Genomic DNA, 21,114 nt, shown 5'->3' with positions numbered 1-21,114 from the left:
TCTCAGTTTCAGACTATGCACTGTGGAAATTGGCCATTGGGAACATCATGATAGCAGGATTGATAAAGGGCCGTGCATCTTCCACCAGGACCAGAAGCAACCAGCACATGAGCAGGTATCACCCAGTCAGAATTATTGTTGCCAAAAGAGAAAACAGGCAAAATCGGAGAAGGGAGAGAAGCCTTGTTAAGAATTGTTTCTTCAGCTTTATGAAGCAATAAAAAAATGCTCAATTTTTATTCCGAATGTTTTATTTCGAAAGATTGGCATTACAAGTTAAAACAAATCAAATGAAGTATTCTACACATAATAACTTTACAATGGTGTCCGATGAAATCCCTGAATGGATATTGCTTCAGCTTCAGTCATTAATGAGTGGACATTTATTCCTCAATCACTATATTTACCACAAGTGGCAGGAAATATGTGAGACAACAACCGAGTTTAAACACGGCATTCTTGGCTGATGGAACTGGTTCTGAATCTACAATAAGGTACACAACACTTTGTAACTACAGAGTAATCAATAATCTTAAACCTAAAAAACAGCTGTCACATTAATCAGCTTGCCATTTTATTTTCTCTTGTTCTTGCATAATAGACATGCAATAGAATAATTTTAGTTTTTTGTTCCTTTGAAAGAATCCTTTATTCAGACTGTTGCTGTATTGCATAAGAGCATTACCAAAATAAAGAGCTAAATTACTAACAACATAGGTTTATGTGAATGTCCGGCACTTCTCCTGAGACGCATGGCAGTCAGACAGAAGCATGTACATCAAAAGATCGATTTACAGTGTGACACGGTCATGCACACAACCTCTTGCATAGCTCAACCCACATATAGTAAGGCACTATTTCCTCATCACAGCCCAGTGTCCGTAAGCAGTTTGCTCTGGACATCAAAAAAGTATACAATATCATTCCAGATGAAGAAATACATAAATGTTTAGGATGAGAGCAATTTATCATCTTCCACTTATGTGCTCACAGGATGAAGGAAATGTCTTAAAATGTATCGGCACACAGTTTGAAATCAATACGTTTTTTTTTCCTCTACATCGATTTGAAAGCAGATGTGCTGACAGCACACTCAGTGAGCTATAGCTTCAGTGTTCCAAGTGCACACTGAGCAGGTTATACACAACGAAAGGCTTGAAAGCATTCAAAGAGGAAATCTGTAGGTTGTCCTAATGCTTGTGGGCCAGCTTAGTTCTCATTTAGTTGAGCTGGTCTTCGTACTGCTTGCGGAAGCAATCTCCAGCTGGAAAGAATTCCCAGCATCGTTCTTGATACATTTTCCACACGTAGGATTCCTAATAGATAAAATTAAAATGTTATCTTATGCAGGCCACTGTATGCCACTCTGTATTCAACAATCCAGGCAGCACTGTGCCAAGTTTGTACATTTTTACTAAATGCCAACTAAAAGAACTGTTAAGAGAGTTGAGCTCCCACACATTAGACAGAATTATTTGGTGAAAATAGACAATTAGAGCACCAGAGTTACTTAAAACACAAAGACAGACTTTGTAGACAGCACTCTGAGTTATTCATTGCATGAAACTTGCCAAAGCAAACGTGCCATGGTAAAAATAGTATTCTTGGCATAATTCCTTTCTACTTCAGTCCACTCTAACCTTAATCTTCTACAATGAAGTTTGAAAGTATTTGCTGCCTTGCCAGATGTTACATGTATAAAAAATGTTACAAAACTAGCAGGGCTTGCTACCAAACAAGAAAGTGCTGATCTTTAATGAGGGAGCTCATGCACTGACCATATTAATTATTTTTCATTATTAATATTAATAAAAAATAATTGCTATAATGGTGAATAATAATTTCTTCCAGCTTAAACTCTCTTTTAGACCATTGGACATAAGAGCAGAATTAGGCCGTTTGACCCATCAAGCCATGACTGATTGATTATTCCTTTCAACTCCATTCTTCTGCCTTCTCCCTGTAACCTTTGATGCCCTGACTAATCATGAAACTATCAACTTCTGCTTTAAATACACACAATGACTTGGCCTCCACAGCCATCTGGGGCAATGAAGTTCCCAGATTCACTGCTCTGGCTAAAGAAATTCCTCCTTATCTCTGTTCTAAAGGGACATCCCTCTATTCTGAGGCTCTGCCCGCCGGACCTAGATTCACCGCTATAGAAAACATCTTCTCCACATCCACTTTAGCTAGACCTTTCAATATTCAAGCAACACACACAAAATGCTGGTGGAACACAGCAGGCCAGGCAGCATCTAATAGGGAGAAGCATTGTCAACGTTTCGGGCCGAGACTAGTCCTGATGAAGGGTGTCGGCCCGAAACATCGACAGCGCTTCTTCCTATGGATGCTGCCTGGCCTGCTGCGTTCCACTAGCATTTTGTGTGTGTTGCTTGAATTTCCAGCATTTGCAGATTTCCTCGTGTATGCCTTTCAATATTCAATAGTTTTTAATGAGATCCCCCTGCTTTCTTCTAAACTGCAGCGGGTGCAGGCCCAGAGCCATCAAGTGCTCCTCAGAATTTTTCTTATGAAACACCTCTGAACAATCTCTAATGTCAGAACATGTCTTTTTAGATAAAGGGCTCAAAACTGCACACAATACTCCAAGTGTTGTCTGGCCAATCCCTGATAAAGACTCAACATTACATACTTCCCTTTTATATTCTAGTCCTCTTGAAATGAATGCTGATATTGCATTTGCTGAGAATCTGGGTATCATGTCTTTAAACCCTACACCCTTACTCAGGAGCAGACTTGATGGGCTGAATGGCCGAGTTATGCTCCTATGTTGTACGATCTTATCAGAAAGTGGAGGCTTTTACCTGTCCGGTGTGCTCAGTTTCATCTTTATTAATAAGGTACATCAAGAAAAATCTGGAGGAATAAAGATATCAGTCGGTATCATTTAAATAAGCTTTACACACAATTTGACCTGAAATAACAGTTATATTCAAATTCAATATCAATTACAGAATGCATTCTAGCTTTTTTAAAGTGAAGTATTGATTTCTAATGCAAGAGAGATCAAACTGAAATGTAAAATCATTGTGAGATGTGATCTGCATTGAAGGACACAGTAACATTTTTTCCAAAGCTCATCCCAAAGTCCACAACATTCTTAAGTGGGAGGGTGAGCAGTCAGAGGTCAGGGTCCACGTCAATACCAATGACATGGATTGGAGCATAACGAGGTCCTGAAAAGTGAGTTCAAGAAGTTAGGTGATAAGTTAAAGGACAGGATCTCGAGGGTTGGGATCTCAAGACTGACACCCATGCCAGGTGCTAGTGAGACCAGATCTAAGCAGTTGGTGCAGGAGCTCTATATGTGCAAACTAGATTGTACCATTCCATCCATAACCCTAAACATTCATTCATTTCAGAGACTTGTCCAACTCCTATTTGAATACTACAACGGAATCTTTTCCATTGCAATCCCTGGCAGTGCATTCCAAAAGCCATCCACTCAGCAGGACAAAGTCCTCATATCACTGTTGGTTCATTTCTCAGGCGCTTTCATTCTACCTCACCAAGTTCACAACCCTTCAGGTAATGGGAACAGTTCCACTCTATCCATTTCTTCTATACACTTCACTATTTAAATACCTCTAGATGATTCTCTCGGAAGAGGTGTAACTCCAGCATCTCAAGTGTATCCAGATAACATAAGGTCCTCATCCCCAGAATAATTTTAGTGTATCTTTTCTGCAAATTATATAAAGACTTTTCATCTAAGATCTGGCACCCGGAACTGGACACTGTTCTCCAGATGTGACCAAGCTAATTTTTATTAGGATGCATCATGATTTTCTTGGTTTTGTACTCCAAAACTCTATTTATAAAGTACAATATCTTGTACATTTCTTTGACTACTTTCCAATGAATTCTGCATATATACATGCCAAGATCTCACTCTTCCTGTACGCTTGGTCATGTCCATTACCTATTATAGCCTATTCATATTCCTCCCATCAACATGAAGTACTTGGCATTTCTCAGTATTACATTTCATCAGTTCCTTATCTGCCAACTTTTTACAGAAGTGGTTTGCCATTGCCTTCTTCTGGGTAGTCTGTTGACCAGGTGTTGTATTGATAATGGTAGAGTGACCCCATCCATTATCAATACTCTTCAATGATCATCCACCGGGCATCTGTGGTCACATAACCAGGACTTGTGATATCCACCAGCTGCTTTCATAGCTTCACATGACCTTGATCAACATGCCAAAGTGTGACCTGTAGGCTAGCGGAGGGAAGGGGCACGTTACATCTCCTTTGGGACTGACATATCTTCACCCTGCCACCCTTCAAGAACAAGGGTGTAAAACTTATATCAATAAATACTCAACTAGAGGAGCTCAGCAGTTCCAGCAGCATCTGTGAGAGGAAAGGAATTGACAATAACTCAGATTGAAACTCTGCATCAGCCTGAGATGGTGAAGTGAGATGACCATTGTAAATAGGAGAGAGAGAATAGGGAGGAAGGAGTCCCAGGTGATTTGTGAAATTAGGAAGGGTGTATGATGGCAGGCAAGTTGCATCAGATATAGGAGGGAAGAGGGTTTAGTTTAGAGACAATGGCAAGTAGATAAGAGCGGCAGAAAAAGTGAGAAAAAAGAAGAGCAAAGTTGGGGGAGATGAGGGTGAAGATGTGAGATAGCTGCTGGAGGAACACAAAAGGATGCAATCTAATAGGTAAAGAAGATGATAATTGGATTTTACAATTCTCCAGCTGTCAGCCAGCACACCTGACTCACAGATGTTTGGAAGATTATGGCTGTAGTTTCTTTGCATTCATCCCTCAGCAACTGAAGCTGCATCACCTCTATTCTTCACTCTGAAAATATAAATTCTGATGCTTTGTGCTCCTTGTCCACACAACCTCTTTGAACATATACAGAATCCTCATTAGAAGGTAAAAATCCCTTGGCCTTATAGCTATGATGAATCTGTGTGCATTCTTATTTAATCATTCAAACTATGAAGCTGCTGGTTTAACAGTATAGTAACTTTCTTGGCAAGTCATTTGCCTCCATCTGCTGGTACAAAGGGAATTGGCAATGTTCAGTGATAAAAATGATGTCTATCTGTAAAAGGATGTTCAATGAAACTCTGCATTGAGGAGGGATTGTTTTCTTTGTCAGGTTGCATTCTTCCCTTATAAATGCACCACTGACTGAGAGAGTTTGTTTTCCTATCTTCCTTATGGCCACTCTGCTGATTAAAGCCCAGACCGTAGGCCCGTCTCTGGGGTAATTGAGTTGCAGGAAATGGGAGCACTTACAGGTAATTTGCCAAATTGTGCTCCTGCAGTGTGTGAGTCTCAAAGCCATGGGGCACCGTGTCGAAGTAGTCATTGCCAATTCCACAGATGAAGCACTTAGTCTGGAAAGAGAGAAGAGGAAGATAAGAATGACTGGCAAGGTAGATTGCAGATCAATATTATCTGATGGCTTTAATCAGTCACTGGGGAAAGCACAAGGCTTCAGTCACATGTTTTGTCCAATCATCCTCCAACTCGATCTTCATTCCTGAATTACCTCTGTATGGTCACATAAACTGTGGGAAAGTTATGAAAAGAAGTTTGAGATATTTGCATATCTGAAATTAAATTGAACTCAAAATTATTTGTTCAACAATTTAAACCTGGTCAATATAATTACCACAGAACACATAACTGGGTATTTGCTGACATTCATGTCTAACGGGAAGGGATATAATAAATAAAATCATACATAATTCTCTCCTTCTTCAAAATTAATGGAAAACAACATGTTCTGATTGACTTGAATCTGAGAAGAGTTCCCACGAGCTTATGACCATGGAACTTCTGGGCTCACCAAAAAGCAATTTGGCTTGTATCTGTAGTGCTTCTTTGAAAGAGGATTTGACTTGTTTTCATTCCCCAACAGCTTTACTAAAGGCAATTTAATTCTAAATGTATATTTTAAGATTAAATTTGCATTCCCACTAGTGCTTATCCTTGACTGATGCCCTATTTTAGCAATATACTGGTGTAGCTGCCACGCGTCTGTTTTCTATCTGTACTGTATTCTGTGCTGCGCATTTATTACGGCAGCTAGTCATGTGTGTGGGGTGTGGTAAAAGGGAAGGGCTTATGTACGTATTCGCACTTTGTTCCGGCCGGTGTTTAGTGCTGTGGACCACTGGGTGTCATATCTTTTGTTGACCACTTACATCGCTTAATTACATTGCTTCAAGATTGTACGTTTTGTGAGTTGCTAATAAATGATCAAATACACCTCTTCGACTTTTTGGAACATTATTATTGGATTGATCAGAGGGTGTGACATATAAGATAACTATCCATGTGGTTGCCAATAGTGGTAATGGTCTGTTCAAGTTGATGTTACAACTGGCTCACACAATACAGTCTCCCCATTTGTGAATTTAATTGCTCCGAATATAGAGCACCCAGCTGACCGGATGGAAGTATCCTAGTGTCCGAGAGTGGGAACGTGACAATGAAGTAACTTCAGAAAGAAATTTCCTTTTTGCCAGTCAACAAAACCACACATCCAGCTTTGCTTGCTGTCAATGCCAGCAGGGGTTTTCACTGTTTCTAAATGTCAAAATCAGACTTACCACTTCCTTTCTTTTCTTCCCTGAAGCAGCACAGACCATTGAAGACAATTGGAACAGTGCTTAGGCTAGATGCAGAATCTATAAATTCCCTGATAATTGCTGGGGTACCTCAGTTCTGCCATAGGACTCTGCCAACTAAGTTCTCATGCCAACTATTGGTGAGTAAGTTCAGGACTTCTGTGTTTCATTGTACATGTGCTGAAGTCCAAGAGAAGCTGGCATTTTCCAGAAAAATCTAAGCCAGATATCTGCCCTTTACCCTCTGTTACTGATGACGTTTGTAGGAGATTAGTAGCTTGAACTGTATTCATTAGGGCACTAGTTTTCACAGAGACACACTCATGTGATCTCCATTATCTGCAGTGGGAAGTGGCACTCTTCGTGAATTCAGAAAATAAGCTTTGCAAAATTGTTCCACTGCGATGATCGAATGTGAGAGCCAGAAGAGTTGTCTCTCGAGACAAGGGCACATATGCCGTGGCCGGATGTATAGGACCTTACTCCTGGCATTGCTATTCCCCGTGTTGATGCTCTTACCTCCATGTCTTCTTTCACTTGCTCCTGCTGGTCCCTTAGTTCACCGAAGGCATCTATAATTAGACCTGATTTAAAAACAAGAATAAGATCACGTTGTAAAGTAAAGCCTTCTGCAGTTGCATAGTAGAGAGGATCCTATCTGGTTTGATAGGAAAACACTAGTGACCAGGAACGGAAACATTTACAAAAAACAATGGATACAGCCCATTCCATCACAAACAAAGTCTGCCCACCATAGCACATCTGTGTGAAAGCAGCATCTATCATCAAGAACCAATCAATCTTCTCTTCTTGCTATTACCATTGGGCAGGAGATACAGGAGCCTCATGTCCCAACCACTAGGTTCAGGAACAGTTATTACCCTACAACCATCAATCTCCTGAACAGGCATGGATCACTCATTACAACTCTGAGCTGATTTCACAACTTATAGTTCAAGGACTCCACAAACTCATGTCTTCAGTATTATTTATTTATTTATTGCACAATGTGTCTTTTGCACATTTGTAAGTCTTTGCTTAAAATTCAAAGTAAATGTACGATCAAAGTACACATATGTCACCATATACAACCCTAAGATTCATTTTCTTGCGGGCATACTCAATAAATCCATAATAAAACAATAACCACAACAGAATGAATGAAAGAGCACACCAACTTGAGTGTTGAGAATGCAAAAGATAGCGAACTGTGCAAATACAAAAAGAAAGAAATAATAATAATAATTAAATAAGCAATAGATATTAAGAATATGGGATAATGATTCCTGAAAGTGAGTCTGTTAGCTGTGGGAATATTTAAATAATGGGCAAGTGAATTTAAGTGGTTTTTCCCTTTGGTTCAAGAGCCTGGTGGTTGAAAGGTAATAACTATTGCCGAACCTGGTGGTGTGAGTCCTGAAGCTGCTGTACTGTCTTCGTAATGGCAGCATTGAGAAGAGAGCATGCCCTGGGTGGTGGTGGCCACTGATGATGGATGCTGCTTTCCTTCAACAGTGTTTCATGCCGATATGCTCAACAGTGAGGAAGGTTTCACCCTTGATGGACTGCACCATATCCACTAATTTTGTAGATAAAGTATACTTTTTGTATAGTTTTTCATAAATACCTTTGTATTTCTTTATTTTCCTACAGGAAAACAAAATTAAGTGTAGAATATGGTAACAAATATGTACTTCGATAATAAATTTCCTTTGACTTATGGCAGCCCCTGCAGGAGTTTTCATTTGTAATGTGAAGTGTTGTAGACTGTAAACAAATTTCTTGTTGAGAGCAGACACATTTCTAGTCAGTGAGAGCACTGAAAAGATCAAAAGACTGACAGAGGAACTCATGGCACCTTGGACTTGTGCCACTACCTAAAATGAAAAGGTCCCTACATCCTTTCACAGGTCATGCAAGATGAAGGAGATAAAATGCATTCATTTTGTAAGCAACAAATCTTCCTCTAGTTTAATGTGTTTCTGCACAGTGTAATGACTAATGTTACTGATGTCCCTGAGATTTACCCCATAGCATAATATTAACGCAGTGACAGAGGGGCAGGTGGGCACGAGACCCTAAGGCAGTGAAAAGGAACTTTCTTCACTGCTTGGCCAAAGGGAGCTCAAACCATCACTGCTGTGGTGGTCCAAGTGCCTTGCTCCTCTGGTACTGTGTGACTGCCTTGGCATCTCTCTGTTGTTCAGCTATTGGTGTCAAATTATAATCATGCTCTTGCCGAGACACTAATCGATAATTGCCTGTGCTAAGAGCAAGCCAGAAATTGCTTAGGCTTCATCTCTGGGAAGAGAAACCGAGTCAGTGTTTCTGATTGAACCACTTTCAAAGAATGGAAATGGAAAGCATTGAGAGTGAACAAGACAAAAGAAGCAGACTAAAGTCCTGTCAGAGAACAAGCAAAGCTTTGCCAGTTTTGGCATTCGTGGGAGTGAAGTACCTGTGAATTTAGCAAGCAAGGTAAAATTTCAGATGCTTGAAATCTAAAATAAATACAAAAAATGCTGGAAATACTCAGCAGGTCAGGCCACATCTTTGAGGAAAGACACAGGAGTTAAAGTTTCAGGTCAATAATCTGAGTGGGCAGTAATCTCCACACAGCACCAGAGCATTAGATGGACATGATGGTTTGCCTTCATATTTCATCTTTTCCCTTCTTATAGCTCTTTCCATTGCCTTTTGTTGGATTTTAAAAGCTTCTCAATCATCCAACTTTCCATTCACTTTTGCCACCTTATATGCCCTTTCTTTGGCTTTTATAAAGTCTTTGACTTCCCTTGACAGCCATGGTTGCCTACCCCTGCCATTGGAGAACAATTTCTCTGTGGGACATATCTATCCTGCACTTTGTGAACCATTCCCAGAAACTTCAGCCACCTTTTCTCTGCCGTCATCCCGTCCAGTATCCTCCTCCAATCCACCTGGGAAAGCTCCTCTCTCATGCCTCTGTAATTCCCTTTATTCTACTGTGATACTGATACATGTGACTTGTGCTTCTCCCTCTCAAATTGCAGTATGATTTCAATCATATTGTGATTACTACCTCCTAAAGGTTCCTTTATGTTAAGCTCCCTAATAAGACCTGGGTTATGACACAATACCCAGTCTGATTTTCCCAATCCCCTTGAATATTGATGTCCCCTATTACAATTACCCTTATTACATGCTTTTTCCAGCTCCCTTTGCAATCTCAACCCCACATCTTGGCTATTATTTACAGATCTATATATGATTCTCAGAATTGTTTTTTTATGGATGAACCAAGAGGTATGTCATCTGCTGAAAGCCAGATCTGTGGCATTCTAGTTGGGTGACTCAAGCCAGTACCAGAAAACCAGGTATGAGTTGCGGAGGGCTATTTCAAGGGTTAAGAGACAATTTCGTGCGAGGTTGGAGGTGACATTGAATACACAACAATTCTGGCGAGATTTGCAAGACATTACCTCCTACAAAGCAAAACCCAATAGCATGAATGGCAGTGATACTTCACTATCAGATGAACTCAATGCCTTCTATGCCTGTTTTGAAAGGGAGAATACAACTACAGCTATGAAGATCTCTGCTCCACCTGATGACCCTGTGATCTCTGTCTCAGAGGCCGATGTTAAGCTGTCTTTAAAAAAAGTGAACCCTCACAAGGTGGAAGGTCCCGATGGAGTACTGGGAAAGGCTCTGAAAACCTGCACCAACCAACTAGCAGGAGTATTCAAGGACATTTTCAACCTCTCACTGCTAAGTTCCCACTTATTTCAAAAAGGCGACAATTATACCACAATTATGCCTAAGAAGAATTATGTCAGCTGCCTTAATGACTATCACTTGTTAGCACTCACATCGACAGTGATGAAATGCTTTGAGAAGCTGGTCATGACTAGACTGAACTCCTGCCTCAGCAAGGACCTGGACCCATTGCAATTTGCCTATTGTCACAATAGGTCAATGGCAGATGCAATCTCAATGGCTCCTGACATGGCTTTAGACCACCTGGACAACACAAACACCTACGTCAGGATGCTGTTCATTGACTATAGCTCAGCATTTAATACCATCATTCCCACAATCCTGATTGAGAAGATGCAGAACCTGGGACTCTGTACCTCCCTCTGCAATTGGATGCTTGACTTCCTAACCAGAACACCACAATCTGTGCAGATTGGTGGTAATATATCCTCCTCGCTGACGATCAACACTGGTGCACCTCAGGGGTGTGTGCTTAGCCCACTGCTCTACTCTCCATATACCCATGACTGTGCGGCTAGGCATAGCTCTAATACCATCTGTAAATTTGCTGACAATACTACCATTGTTGGTAGAATCTCAGGTGGTGATGAGAGGGCGTGAGATATGCCAACTAGTGGAGTGGTGTCACAGTAACAACGGAGCACTCAACGTCAGTAAGATGGAAGAGCTGATAGTGGACTTCTGGAAGGGTAAGACGAAGGAACCCACACCAATCCTCATAAAGGAATCAGAAGTGGAGAGAGTGAGCAGTTTCAAGTTCCTGAGTGTCAAGATCTCGGAGGACCTAACCTGGTCCCAACATATTGACAGATTATAAAGAAGGCAAGGCAGCAGCTATACTTCATTAGGAGTTTGATGAGATTTGGCATGTCAACAAATACACTCAAAAACTTCTACAGATGTACCATGGAGAGCATTCTGACAGGCTGCATCGTTGTCTGGTGTGGGGGGAGGAGCTACTGCACAGGACCGAAAGAAGCTGCAGAGGGTTGTAAATTTAGTCAGCTCCATCTTGGGTAGTAGCCTACAAAGTACCCAGGACATCTTCAAGAAGCGGTGCCTCAGAAGGTCAGCGTCCATTATTAAGGACCTCCAGCACCCAGGGCTTGCCCTTTTCTCACTGTTACCATCGGGTAGGAGGTACAGAAGCCTAAAGGCACACACTCAGTGATTCAGAAACAGCTTCTTCCCCTCCGCCATCTGATTCCTAAATGGACATTGAACCCTCGGACACTACTTCACTTTTTTAATATATAGTATTTCTGATGTTTGCACAATTTTTAATCTATTCAATATATGTATACTGTAGTTGATTTATTTATTATTATTTTATTTTGTTTTTTTCTATATTATGTATTATATTATACTGATGCTGCTAAGTTAACAAATTTCACGTCACATGCTGATAATAAGCCTGATTCTGATTCTTACCCTTGCAGTTTCTTAACGCCACCCACAAAAATTCGATATTCTCTGACCCCATGTCATCTCTTTCTAAGGATATAATTCTATCTCTTACCAACAGAGCCACACCACCATCTATGCCTTCCTGCCTGTCCATTCAATTCAAAGTATACTTTTTGACATTAATCTCCCAACAATGGCCTTCTTTCAGCTAAAACTCAGTGATGCCCATAACATCATGCAGACCAATCCTAATTGTGTCATGAGCTCATTAACCTTATTCTGAATGCTACACACGTTTAAATACAACACCTTCAGTCCCACATTCTTCGTCCTTTTGAATTTTGCCTCTGTGGTACAATTCAACTCTTTGTTCTGTCTGCATTTGTACCCAATCATTGGCTTGTCCTTCCTAACATTCATATTATACCCATCATCTACCTGTAAACCTGCTGGTTCATCCTCAGCTCTATCATACTGGTTCCTATCCTCTGCCATATTAGTTTAAACCACTCCCAACAGCTCTAGTAAACCTGCCTGCAAGAATATTGGTCCCCCTCGGATTCAAGCGCAACCCATCACTTTAGTACAGGTCACACCTGCCCCAGAAGAGGTTCCAATTATCCAGAAATCTGAATTCTTGCACCCGGCTCCAATTCTTCAGCCATGCATTTATCTGCCACCTCATTCTACTCCTATCCCTGCTGTTGTATGGCACAGAGAGCAATCCTGAGATTACTAGCCTTGATGTCCTGTTTCTCAGCTTCCTTCCTAACTCCCTGTATTTTGTTTTCTGTTTAAAAACTTACTGCTTTTTAAAGCTTTTCAACAACCAACCGCAGTAACTGTAGTGAGTACAGGCTGATGTCAGAACATCTTTCAAGATGGTAAACCCTTGTAAGGCGTCAGGCCCTAATGGTGTACATGGAAGGGTTCTGAAACCTATTCCAACCAACTATCAGGGGTGTTGAAGGACATCTTCAGTCTCTTACTGTTGCAGTCAGTGGGTCCCTCTTGATTCAAAAGGGCGACAGTCATACCAGTGACCAAGAAGAGCAGGCTGAGTTAAATAGTGACACTCAGATCTACTTTAATGAAGTGTTTTGAGAAGTTGGTCAAGGCTAGAATCAAATTCTGCCTAAGCAAGGACCTAGACCCAGCGCAATTTGCTTATCGCCACAATAGATCTACAGCAGATACAATCACACTAGCTCTCCACTCGGATCAACTGGAAAATAGTGATACCTATTTCAGACTGCTGTTTGATTACAGCTCAATGTTCAACACAGACATACCCTCAGTTCCAATTAAACAAGCTCCAAAACATCGCTGTCTGTACCTCCCTCTGCAACTAGACACTGACTTTCTTACTGGGAGACCACGGTCTGTGCAGATCGGAAATAACATCCCCTCACTGACTATTTACACCGGTGCACCTCAAAGATGCATGCGTAACCCACCACTCTACTCTCTCTTCACCCACATCTGTGAGGCTAGGCACGGCTAGGCACATCATTTCTAAATCTGCCGACAACACAACTATTATTGGCAGAATTTCACATTGTGACGAGGAAGCGTGCGGGAGCGAGATGGATCAGTAGGTCGCATGGTTTCACAACAATAACCTTGCACTCAATGTCAGTAAACATAGAAAAAACCTACAGCACAATACAGGCCCTTCGGCCCACAAAGTTGTGCCAAACGTGTCCCTACCTTAGAAATTACCACACTTACCTATAGCCCTCTATTTTTCTAAGCTCCATGTACCTATCCAAAAGTCTCTTAAAAGACCCTATCGTATCCGCCGCCACCAGTATTGCTGGCAGCCCATTCCACGCACTCACAACGCTCTGAGTAAAAAACTTACCCCTGACATCTCCTCTGTACCTACTCCCCAGCACCTTAAACCTGTGTCCTTTCTGGCAACCATTTCAGCCCTGGGAAAAAGCCTCGCACTATCCACACGATCAATGCCTCTCATCACGTTATACACCAAAAACAAGGAATTGTGGACTTCAGCCAGAGTAAGTTGAGAGAACACACGCCACCAGTCTTCATTGAGGGATCAGCAGTGGAAAGGGTGAGCAGTTTTAAGTTCTTGGGTGTTTACATCTCTGAAGATTTATCCTGAGCTAAACATATTGATGCAATTACAAAGACAGCAGCTATATTTCATTAGGAGTTTGAAGAGACTTTGTAGGTCACCAACGACTCTTGCAAATTTTTACTGATGTACTGTGAACAGCATTCTATCACCATTTGGTATGGGGGGGGGGGGGGGGCACTGCACAGGATCAGAAAAAGTGGCAGAAAGTTGTAAATGCATCCAGCTCCATTATATAAGAATCTCAGGGTTGATGTGATGACATGTATTTACTCTGATAATAAATTTTACTTTGAACTTTCAACTTTATAGGCATTAACCACCTCAACTTTGAGGATACCTTTGGAAGGCGATGCCTCTAAAAAGCGGCATCCATCATTAACAACCACTATCACCCAGGACATGTCCTCTTTGCACAGCTACCATCAGGGAAGAGGTACAGGAGCCTGAAGACACATATGCAATGATTCAGGAACAGCTTCTAAATGTTCAATGAATCCATTTACACTACCTCACTTTTATTAAACCTCTTACCCCTTGAACAGGATCCCACTAAGGAGCACTAGGCCAATGTCTCACACATCATCACCAACCTTATTAACTCTGCCACTAACCTCATAGTTCCCTCACCCTGCTCCTCTCACTTCTACCTCCTACCCAAGATCCACAAACCTGCCTGCCCAGGTAAAACAATTGTTGCTGCTTGTTCCTGCACCATTAAACTCATATCTGCATACCTCGATTCAGTTTTATCCTCCCCCCACCCCCCGGTTCATATTTGTGCCATTTACGACCTATATTTGTGACACTGCACACACGCTTGATCTTTTCAATGCTTTCAAGTTCACTGGCCCTGAGCATCTTATTTTCAATATGGATGTCCAGTCCCTATACACCTCCATCCCCCCACTAGGAAGGTCTCAAAGCTCCCCATTTCTTTCTGGACACCAGACCCAACCAGCTCCCCTCCACCACCACTCTCCTCCATCTGGTGAACTTTTCTTCACTCTCAATAATTGCTCCTTTGGCTCCTCTCATTCGCATGGGTCCCAGCCATACCTGCCTTTTTGTCAGCTATGTGGAATAGTCTATGTTCGAAGCCTACACTGGTGTCTCTCCCCCACTTTTCCCACGCTACATCAATGACTGCATTGGTGCTGCTTCCTGAATGCATGCCGAGCTCATCGACTTCATCAACTTTGCAACTTCCACCTTGCAAACTCCAACATCCACCTTGCCCTCAAATTTTCCCTCATCCATTTGACACCTCCCTCCCCTTTCTCAATCTCTCTGTTTCTATCTGTGGAGACAGCTTATCTACTGATGCCCATTATAAACCCACGGACTCTCACAGCGACCTGGACTATACCTCTTCCCACCTTGTTACTTGTAGAAATGCCATCCTCTTCTCTGAATTCCTGTCTCCACTGCACCTGCTCTCAGGATGAGGCTTTTCATTCCAGAACAAAGGAGGTATCCTCCTTCTTCAAAGAAAGTGGTTTCCCTTCCTCCACCATCAATGCTTTCCTCAACTACATCTCTTACATTTCGCTCACGTCTGCCCTCACTGCTTCCTCCCACCACCCTGTTAGGGGTAGGGATCCTCTTGTCTTCACCTACCCCACCTCCTCCATGTCCAGCACATAATTCTCCGTAACTTTCCCCATCTCCATGGGATTCCACCACCAAGCACATCTTTACCATCCCCCTACATTCAGCTTTCCACAAGGAATGCTCCCTACACAACTCCCTTGTCCATTCGTCCCTTCCCACTGATCTCCCTCCAGGCACTTACCCTTGCAAGCGGAACAAGTGCTACACCTGCTCCTACACCTCCTCCCTCACTACCATTCAGAATCCCAAACAGTCCTTCCAGGTGAGGTGACACTTCATCTGTGAGTCTGTTGGGGTCATCTACTGTATCCGGTGCTCCTGGTCTGGCCTCCTGTGTATAGGTGAGACCTAACATAGATTGTGAGATTGTTTTTTTGAGCGCCTATGACGCATCTGCCAGAGAAAGCAGGATCTCCCAGTGGCGACCTATTTTAATTCCACTTCCCATTCTGGCATGCCAGTCCTTGGTGTCCTCTACAGTTGCGATGAGGTCACACTCAGATTGGAGGAGCAACACTTTATATCCCATCTGGGTAGCCTCCAACCTGATGGCATGAACATTGATTTCTCAAACTTCTGGTAATGCCCCCACCTTTACCATTCCCATTTCCCTCTCAACTTATCTCCTTACCTGTCCATCACCTGCCTGTGGTGCTTCTCTCCCTTTTTTTTCATCCATGGTCTCCTATCAGATTCCCACTCCTCCAACCCTGTATCTCGTTCACCAAACAACTTCCCAGCTCTTTATTTCACCCCTTCCCCCTCCCAGTTTCACCAAATACCTTGTGTTTCTTCCTCTCCTCCACCTCCCCCATCCCCACCCACTAACTCAGACTCCTCATCTTCTTTTTCCAGCCCTGATGAAAAATCTCGGCCCAAAATAGACGCTGCCTGGCCTGCTAAGTCCCTCTAGCGTTTTGTGTGTGTCGCTTAATTTTTTCCTCTTTTTGCACTACTTATTTAATTTAATTTTTGCTAGCGATACTACTGGTAAATTATATTTTTTATTATATACTGCAATGTTTTGCTACTGCAAAACAACAAATTTCACAATACATGCACGTGATATTATTACATTTGATTCTGATGAATAGTAACGTTCTTCCAGGTCGCCTGAGAAAAACAATTATTTTCAGTGTAATTGCTAATGTTTTTAAAAAAAGGACTGAAAGGAGTTCAGGATCATAATCTTCTGGATTGAAAGATACATACACTTTATTAGTTACAGAAGTAGCCTCACAAAGTTTTGGACATATTCATTGCAATTTTGGTTAATATATCAGGCATAGTTATTGCCACATGTGTTTTTTGTTTTTATGTTCTCTTCATAGAAGTAATCTATGTATTATTCATTGATAAATAAAGTTTGAAGTGCTGGCTCTAACTCTTGTTGACAATAGCATTATCTCTGTAGTTCTTGGCCTCAAACCAAATAAAACAAAACAAGGTCTTTTTACTCTTCATTGATCTCAATCTTGTAAATAAATAATCACTCACCTCCCACAGCTGTCAAGGGTACAAAGCAAAAGGCATGCAAATCTGAGAAGCAAATTTCCTCTTTATCTTGGTTTTAAATTATCAACCTTTAATCCTGAACTTTCTTCCCAAACATTTTCATAGCATCGAGTCACAAATTCTGTTGTTATTTGAATAAGGGTGGGGTGGGGGTTGGGCAGTTAAATACAGCTCCACTCAATTGTTGCAACACACACAAAATGCTGGAGGAACTCAGCAGGCCAGGCAGCATCTCTGGAAAAGGGAGTAAACAGTCAACGTTTTGGGCTGAGACCCTTCATCAGGACGACAATCCTAATCAATTGTTGAGTATTATCTACACAACCAATTTTTCACTGAATCACAAATCTTGTGTCTGGTTTTTCTTTTCATTTACTCAAAGGCACTGGGGACCAATTTTAACTCTTGAAGTTCCAGCTGAAGAGAGCTTTCTAAATATGGACTGGGGGTTGAATCTGTCCTTCTGCTGCATGAAGTCTAACACTGAAATATTTAAAGTGTTGTTACTTGTAGAGATGGTGGGGAAAATTTAAACTTCATGGCATGAATGTAATTTAGGCGTAAACATGGTGACCAATGCCAACTATTCACATACACCCAATGGAGATGCAACATCTACTGTTTTGTGTCCTCATTTCCAACTATCTTGAGGCACAAAGACTCCTTCCAGATAAGTTAAATGTGAAAAAGAAGGTAGTGGGAATACTCAGGAAGCCTGGCAGTGTCTGTGGAGAGAGAAAATGAGCTATGCTTCCGTTCAGTAAACATTCATCTTCAGTTCGGATGAAGGGCCATCACCTTGTTTCTCTGCCCATGTCTGCCTGATGTACTGAATATGTCCAGCATGTTTTGTTATTTTTATTAAATATTTCAGATTTCCAGAGTAGCAAATCTGTGCTTTGAAAGCTTGTACTTTTTTCCTAATATAATTCAATATGAGGTGCTACATTTTGGAAGGGAAAATGCAAAAGGGAAGTAGACAGTATATGGCACTAATCCTTAGGATCACTGAAGAATATTTGGATCTTGGAGTACAAGTCTATAGCTCTCTGCAAGTAGCAGCTCTAGGTAGGCAGTGCTGTAAAACAGGTGCATGGCCTATTTACCTTCAGCAATTGAGGCAATGAGTATAAAATTTGGTAACTCATGTTTCATTTGTATAAAACTTTGGTTAGGCCACCTCAGGACCAAAGTTCTGGTCACGACATTGTAGGAAGGGAGGACGTGGAGAAGGCACAAAAAAAGGCTCACGAACGAGGATGTTGCTTGGATTGGAGAATATTATCTCTGAGGAGAAGTTGGACATGATTGGACTGTATCCTCTAGACCATCAGAGGCTGAGGGACAATCTGATAGAATTATTTAAAATTATGACAGGCATAGGTAGGACAGATATTCAATGTGAAAGACTGGAGGGTTTGGCTTTAAGCTGAGAAGGGAAAAGATGAAGGAGAATTAGAATCAGGGTTAACATCACTGGCATACGTCATGAAACTTGTTAGCTTTGCGACAATACAATACAATGCAAAATAATAGAAAAGAAAAAACTGGAATTACAGTAAGTATATATTTTATGTTAAATGAAATAGGTAGTTGAAGTAGTTAATTAAATTAGTTAACTTAAATAAGTAGTGCAAAAATAGAAATAATAAAGTAGTGAGGTAATGTTTAAGAGTCGCGGGATAATGATGCAGCTCTATAAAACTCTAGTTAGGCCACACTTGGAGTACTGTGTCCAGTTCTGGTCGCCTCACTATAGGAAGGATGTGGAAGCATTGGAAAGGGTACAGAGGAAATTTACCAGGATGCTGCCTGGTTTAGAGAGTATGCATTATGATCAGACATTAAGGGAGCTAGGGTTTACTCTCTGAAGAGAAGGAGGATGAGAGGAGACATGATAGAGGTGTACAAGATATTAAGAGGAATAGATAGAGTGGACAGCCAGCGCCTCTTCCCCAGGGCACCACTGCTCAGTACAAGAGGACATGGCTTTATGGTAAGGGGAGGGAAGTTCAAGGGGGATATTAGAGGAAGGTTTTTTTACTCAGAGAGTGGTTGGTGTGTGGAATGCACTGCCTAAGTCAGTGGTGGAGGCAGATAGACTAGTGAAATTTAAGAGACTACTAGACAGGTAAATGGAGGAATTTAAGGTGGGGTTATATGAGAGTCAGGGTTTAAGGGTCGGCACAGCATTGTGGGCCAAAGGGCCTGTACTGTGCTGTATTGTTCTATATTCTATGTTCTAGTGTTCATGGGTTCAACGTCTATTCAGAAATCAGATGGCAGAGGGGAAGGATTTGTTCCTGAATCATTCAGTGTGTGCCTTCAGGCTCCAGTACCTCCTTCCTGATGATAGCAATGACAAAAAAATTGCTAGGCATGCTTTTTTTAAATATAGAGAATGGTAGGTTCCTGGAATGTAGGGAGGTGCAGCAAACAAATATGATAACATTTAAGTTGCATTTCGACAAGAAAATGAAGACAATGAGTTTCAAACCATGTGCAGGCAGATGGCATTAATTTAAATGGGCATAACAGTCAGCACGGACACCATGAGCTGAATGGCCAATATGTTACAAAATTATATTTAGAGAGAAGTACTAACATGGATAAAAAGTCATAAGATTGTGAACACCACCAATCAGTTATAAAATGTTCCAACACAGAATGTCATACCTTGAATGATGGCCAGCAAGATGACAATTACAAAGAAGAAGAAGGTGATGTCAAAAATGATTCGATAGATTTCATATTCATCCCCAGCAGGATCTTCAATCTCATCGCCGATGCCTCCACCAGCACGGACACCCACATACATGTGGAACATATAACACTGCAAAAGAAATCACAGCTCAGTCAGCGTGATATTGCCATAACCAGAGAGATCTCCGAACTTTCCACTTTGTCATTCCTTTCTACTAAACATGATCAACCATCATTTCATTTCAACAGAACTGGCACTAGAAAATTCACAGTCTAAAGACTTGCATATGGACACAATGAAGGAACATATTAGGTCTCTTTCAGTAAATTTCAAAGGTTCCATGAAGCCATTTTCAACATATTTGCACTTTTCTACCACCTCCTTTGGTCAAATGATTACGTTTGGTGTTGGTAATCATAAGTTGCTCTTCAGTCATATGTCTCTAAAAGCCAGTTGCAGTGTGGATGACCCATGCAATGCAGCTTCCAGGTGGATTTTCATTGAGGGTTTCCTCCTCAATTAAAATTCAGAGAAAAAACACGGGGGGGGGGGGGTGGGGGGGAAGCCGCAAGAAATAACATAAGCCAAAACTATTCACAGATCTATACACGTTGTGAGTCTGTAAACATTGTTGGAAATGTGATATATCCTTTGGACAATTGGAAATGGAATGGCAAATGACATAATGCAAGCAGAAAAACATAAATCTCATTCTAATCACTGCATTAACTTATTTGGTCTCACCCCATCAAAGATACTCCTTTATTTTAGCTGTCCCTCCCCCCAGCTCATCTCTATTTAAAATTAACTTGTTTTCTCTCTTTCACAGTTCTGGCAGAAGGGCTCAGATCTTCTTTGAATGAGCTCATTTCCAATATTTCCTTTCTCAGATGGATAAGAATTACAGATAAAAGACAGAATAAACCTGCACTGAGACAGATTAGAGAAAGTTCTTTGTGATGATTGCTGAGAGGAAGGAGTTGACTGATGAAGAGAATCAAAAGGAGAATCTGGACTGAGCCGAAGTCTTTCAGGATTGAGAAGAACGAGAAGTGATCCTATGAAATCATACTAGTCTGTGGGGGTTGCCAATACAGAAGAGAGGATTTTTCACGAACATTTTTCCTCAAACAGTGTAAAAATGGTCTAAAGGTCATTGTAAATTGAACTGTGATTAGGCGAGGGTTAAATCAAGGGATTGCTGGGTGACAAGGCCCGAAGGGTTGGAAGGGCCTATTCTGCACTGTATCTCAGTAAATAAATTAAATAAATAAATGAAGCAGGGGAATCACAAACAAAGGGTCACAGTTTCCGAACTGTCAGCTTCCCACTTGAATCAGACATGAGGAATGTCTTCTCTCAGTGGGACATGAATCTCTACATCC

At 41.4% G+C, this 21,114-nt stretch overlaps 1 protein-coding gene across 2 annotated transcripts in view; it reads right to left on the bottom strand.

Annotated features, from left to right (window-relative positions):
* Positions 1 to 233: 233 nt before the first annotated feature.
* Positions 234 to 21,114, bottom strand: part of ryr2a (ryanodine receptor 2a (cardiac)) — a 727,422-nt gene continuing 706,541 nt past the window's right edge. For both annotated transcript variants that reach the window (XM_073050574.1, XM_073050575.1), the window contains 5 exons: positions 19,702 to 19,858; positions 7,149 to 7,213; positions 5,290 to 5,390; positions 2,829 to 2,880; positions 234 to 1,316 (listed from right to left, as the gene is read on the bottom strand). In XM_073050574.1, coding sequence (XP_072906675.1) covers positions 1,221 to 1,316; positions 2,829 to 2,880; positions 5,290 to 5,390; positions 7,149 to 7,213; positions 19,702 to 19,858 — 471 coding nt within the window. In that variant the 3' untranslated portion in view covers positions 234 to 1,220. The remainder of the gene's footprint in view (positions 1,317 to 2,828; positions 2,881 to 5,289; positions 5,391 to 7,148; positions 7,214 to 19,701; positions 19,859 to 21,114) is intronic.

This window comes from Hemitrygon akajei, chromosome 7, assembly GCF_048418815.1.
Source record: "Hemitrygon akajei chromosome 7, sHemAka1.3, whole genome shotgun sequence".
Classification (NCBI taxonomy): Eukaryota; Metazoa; Chordata; class Chondrichthyes; order Myliobatiformes; family Dasyatidae; genus Hemitrygon; species Hemitrygon akajei.
The sequence above is the reverse complement of the archived record's forward strand: the minus strand, read 5'-3'. Positions and strand labels throughout refer to the sequence as shown.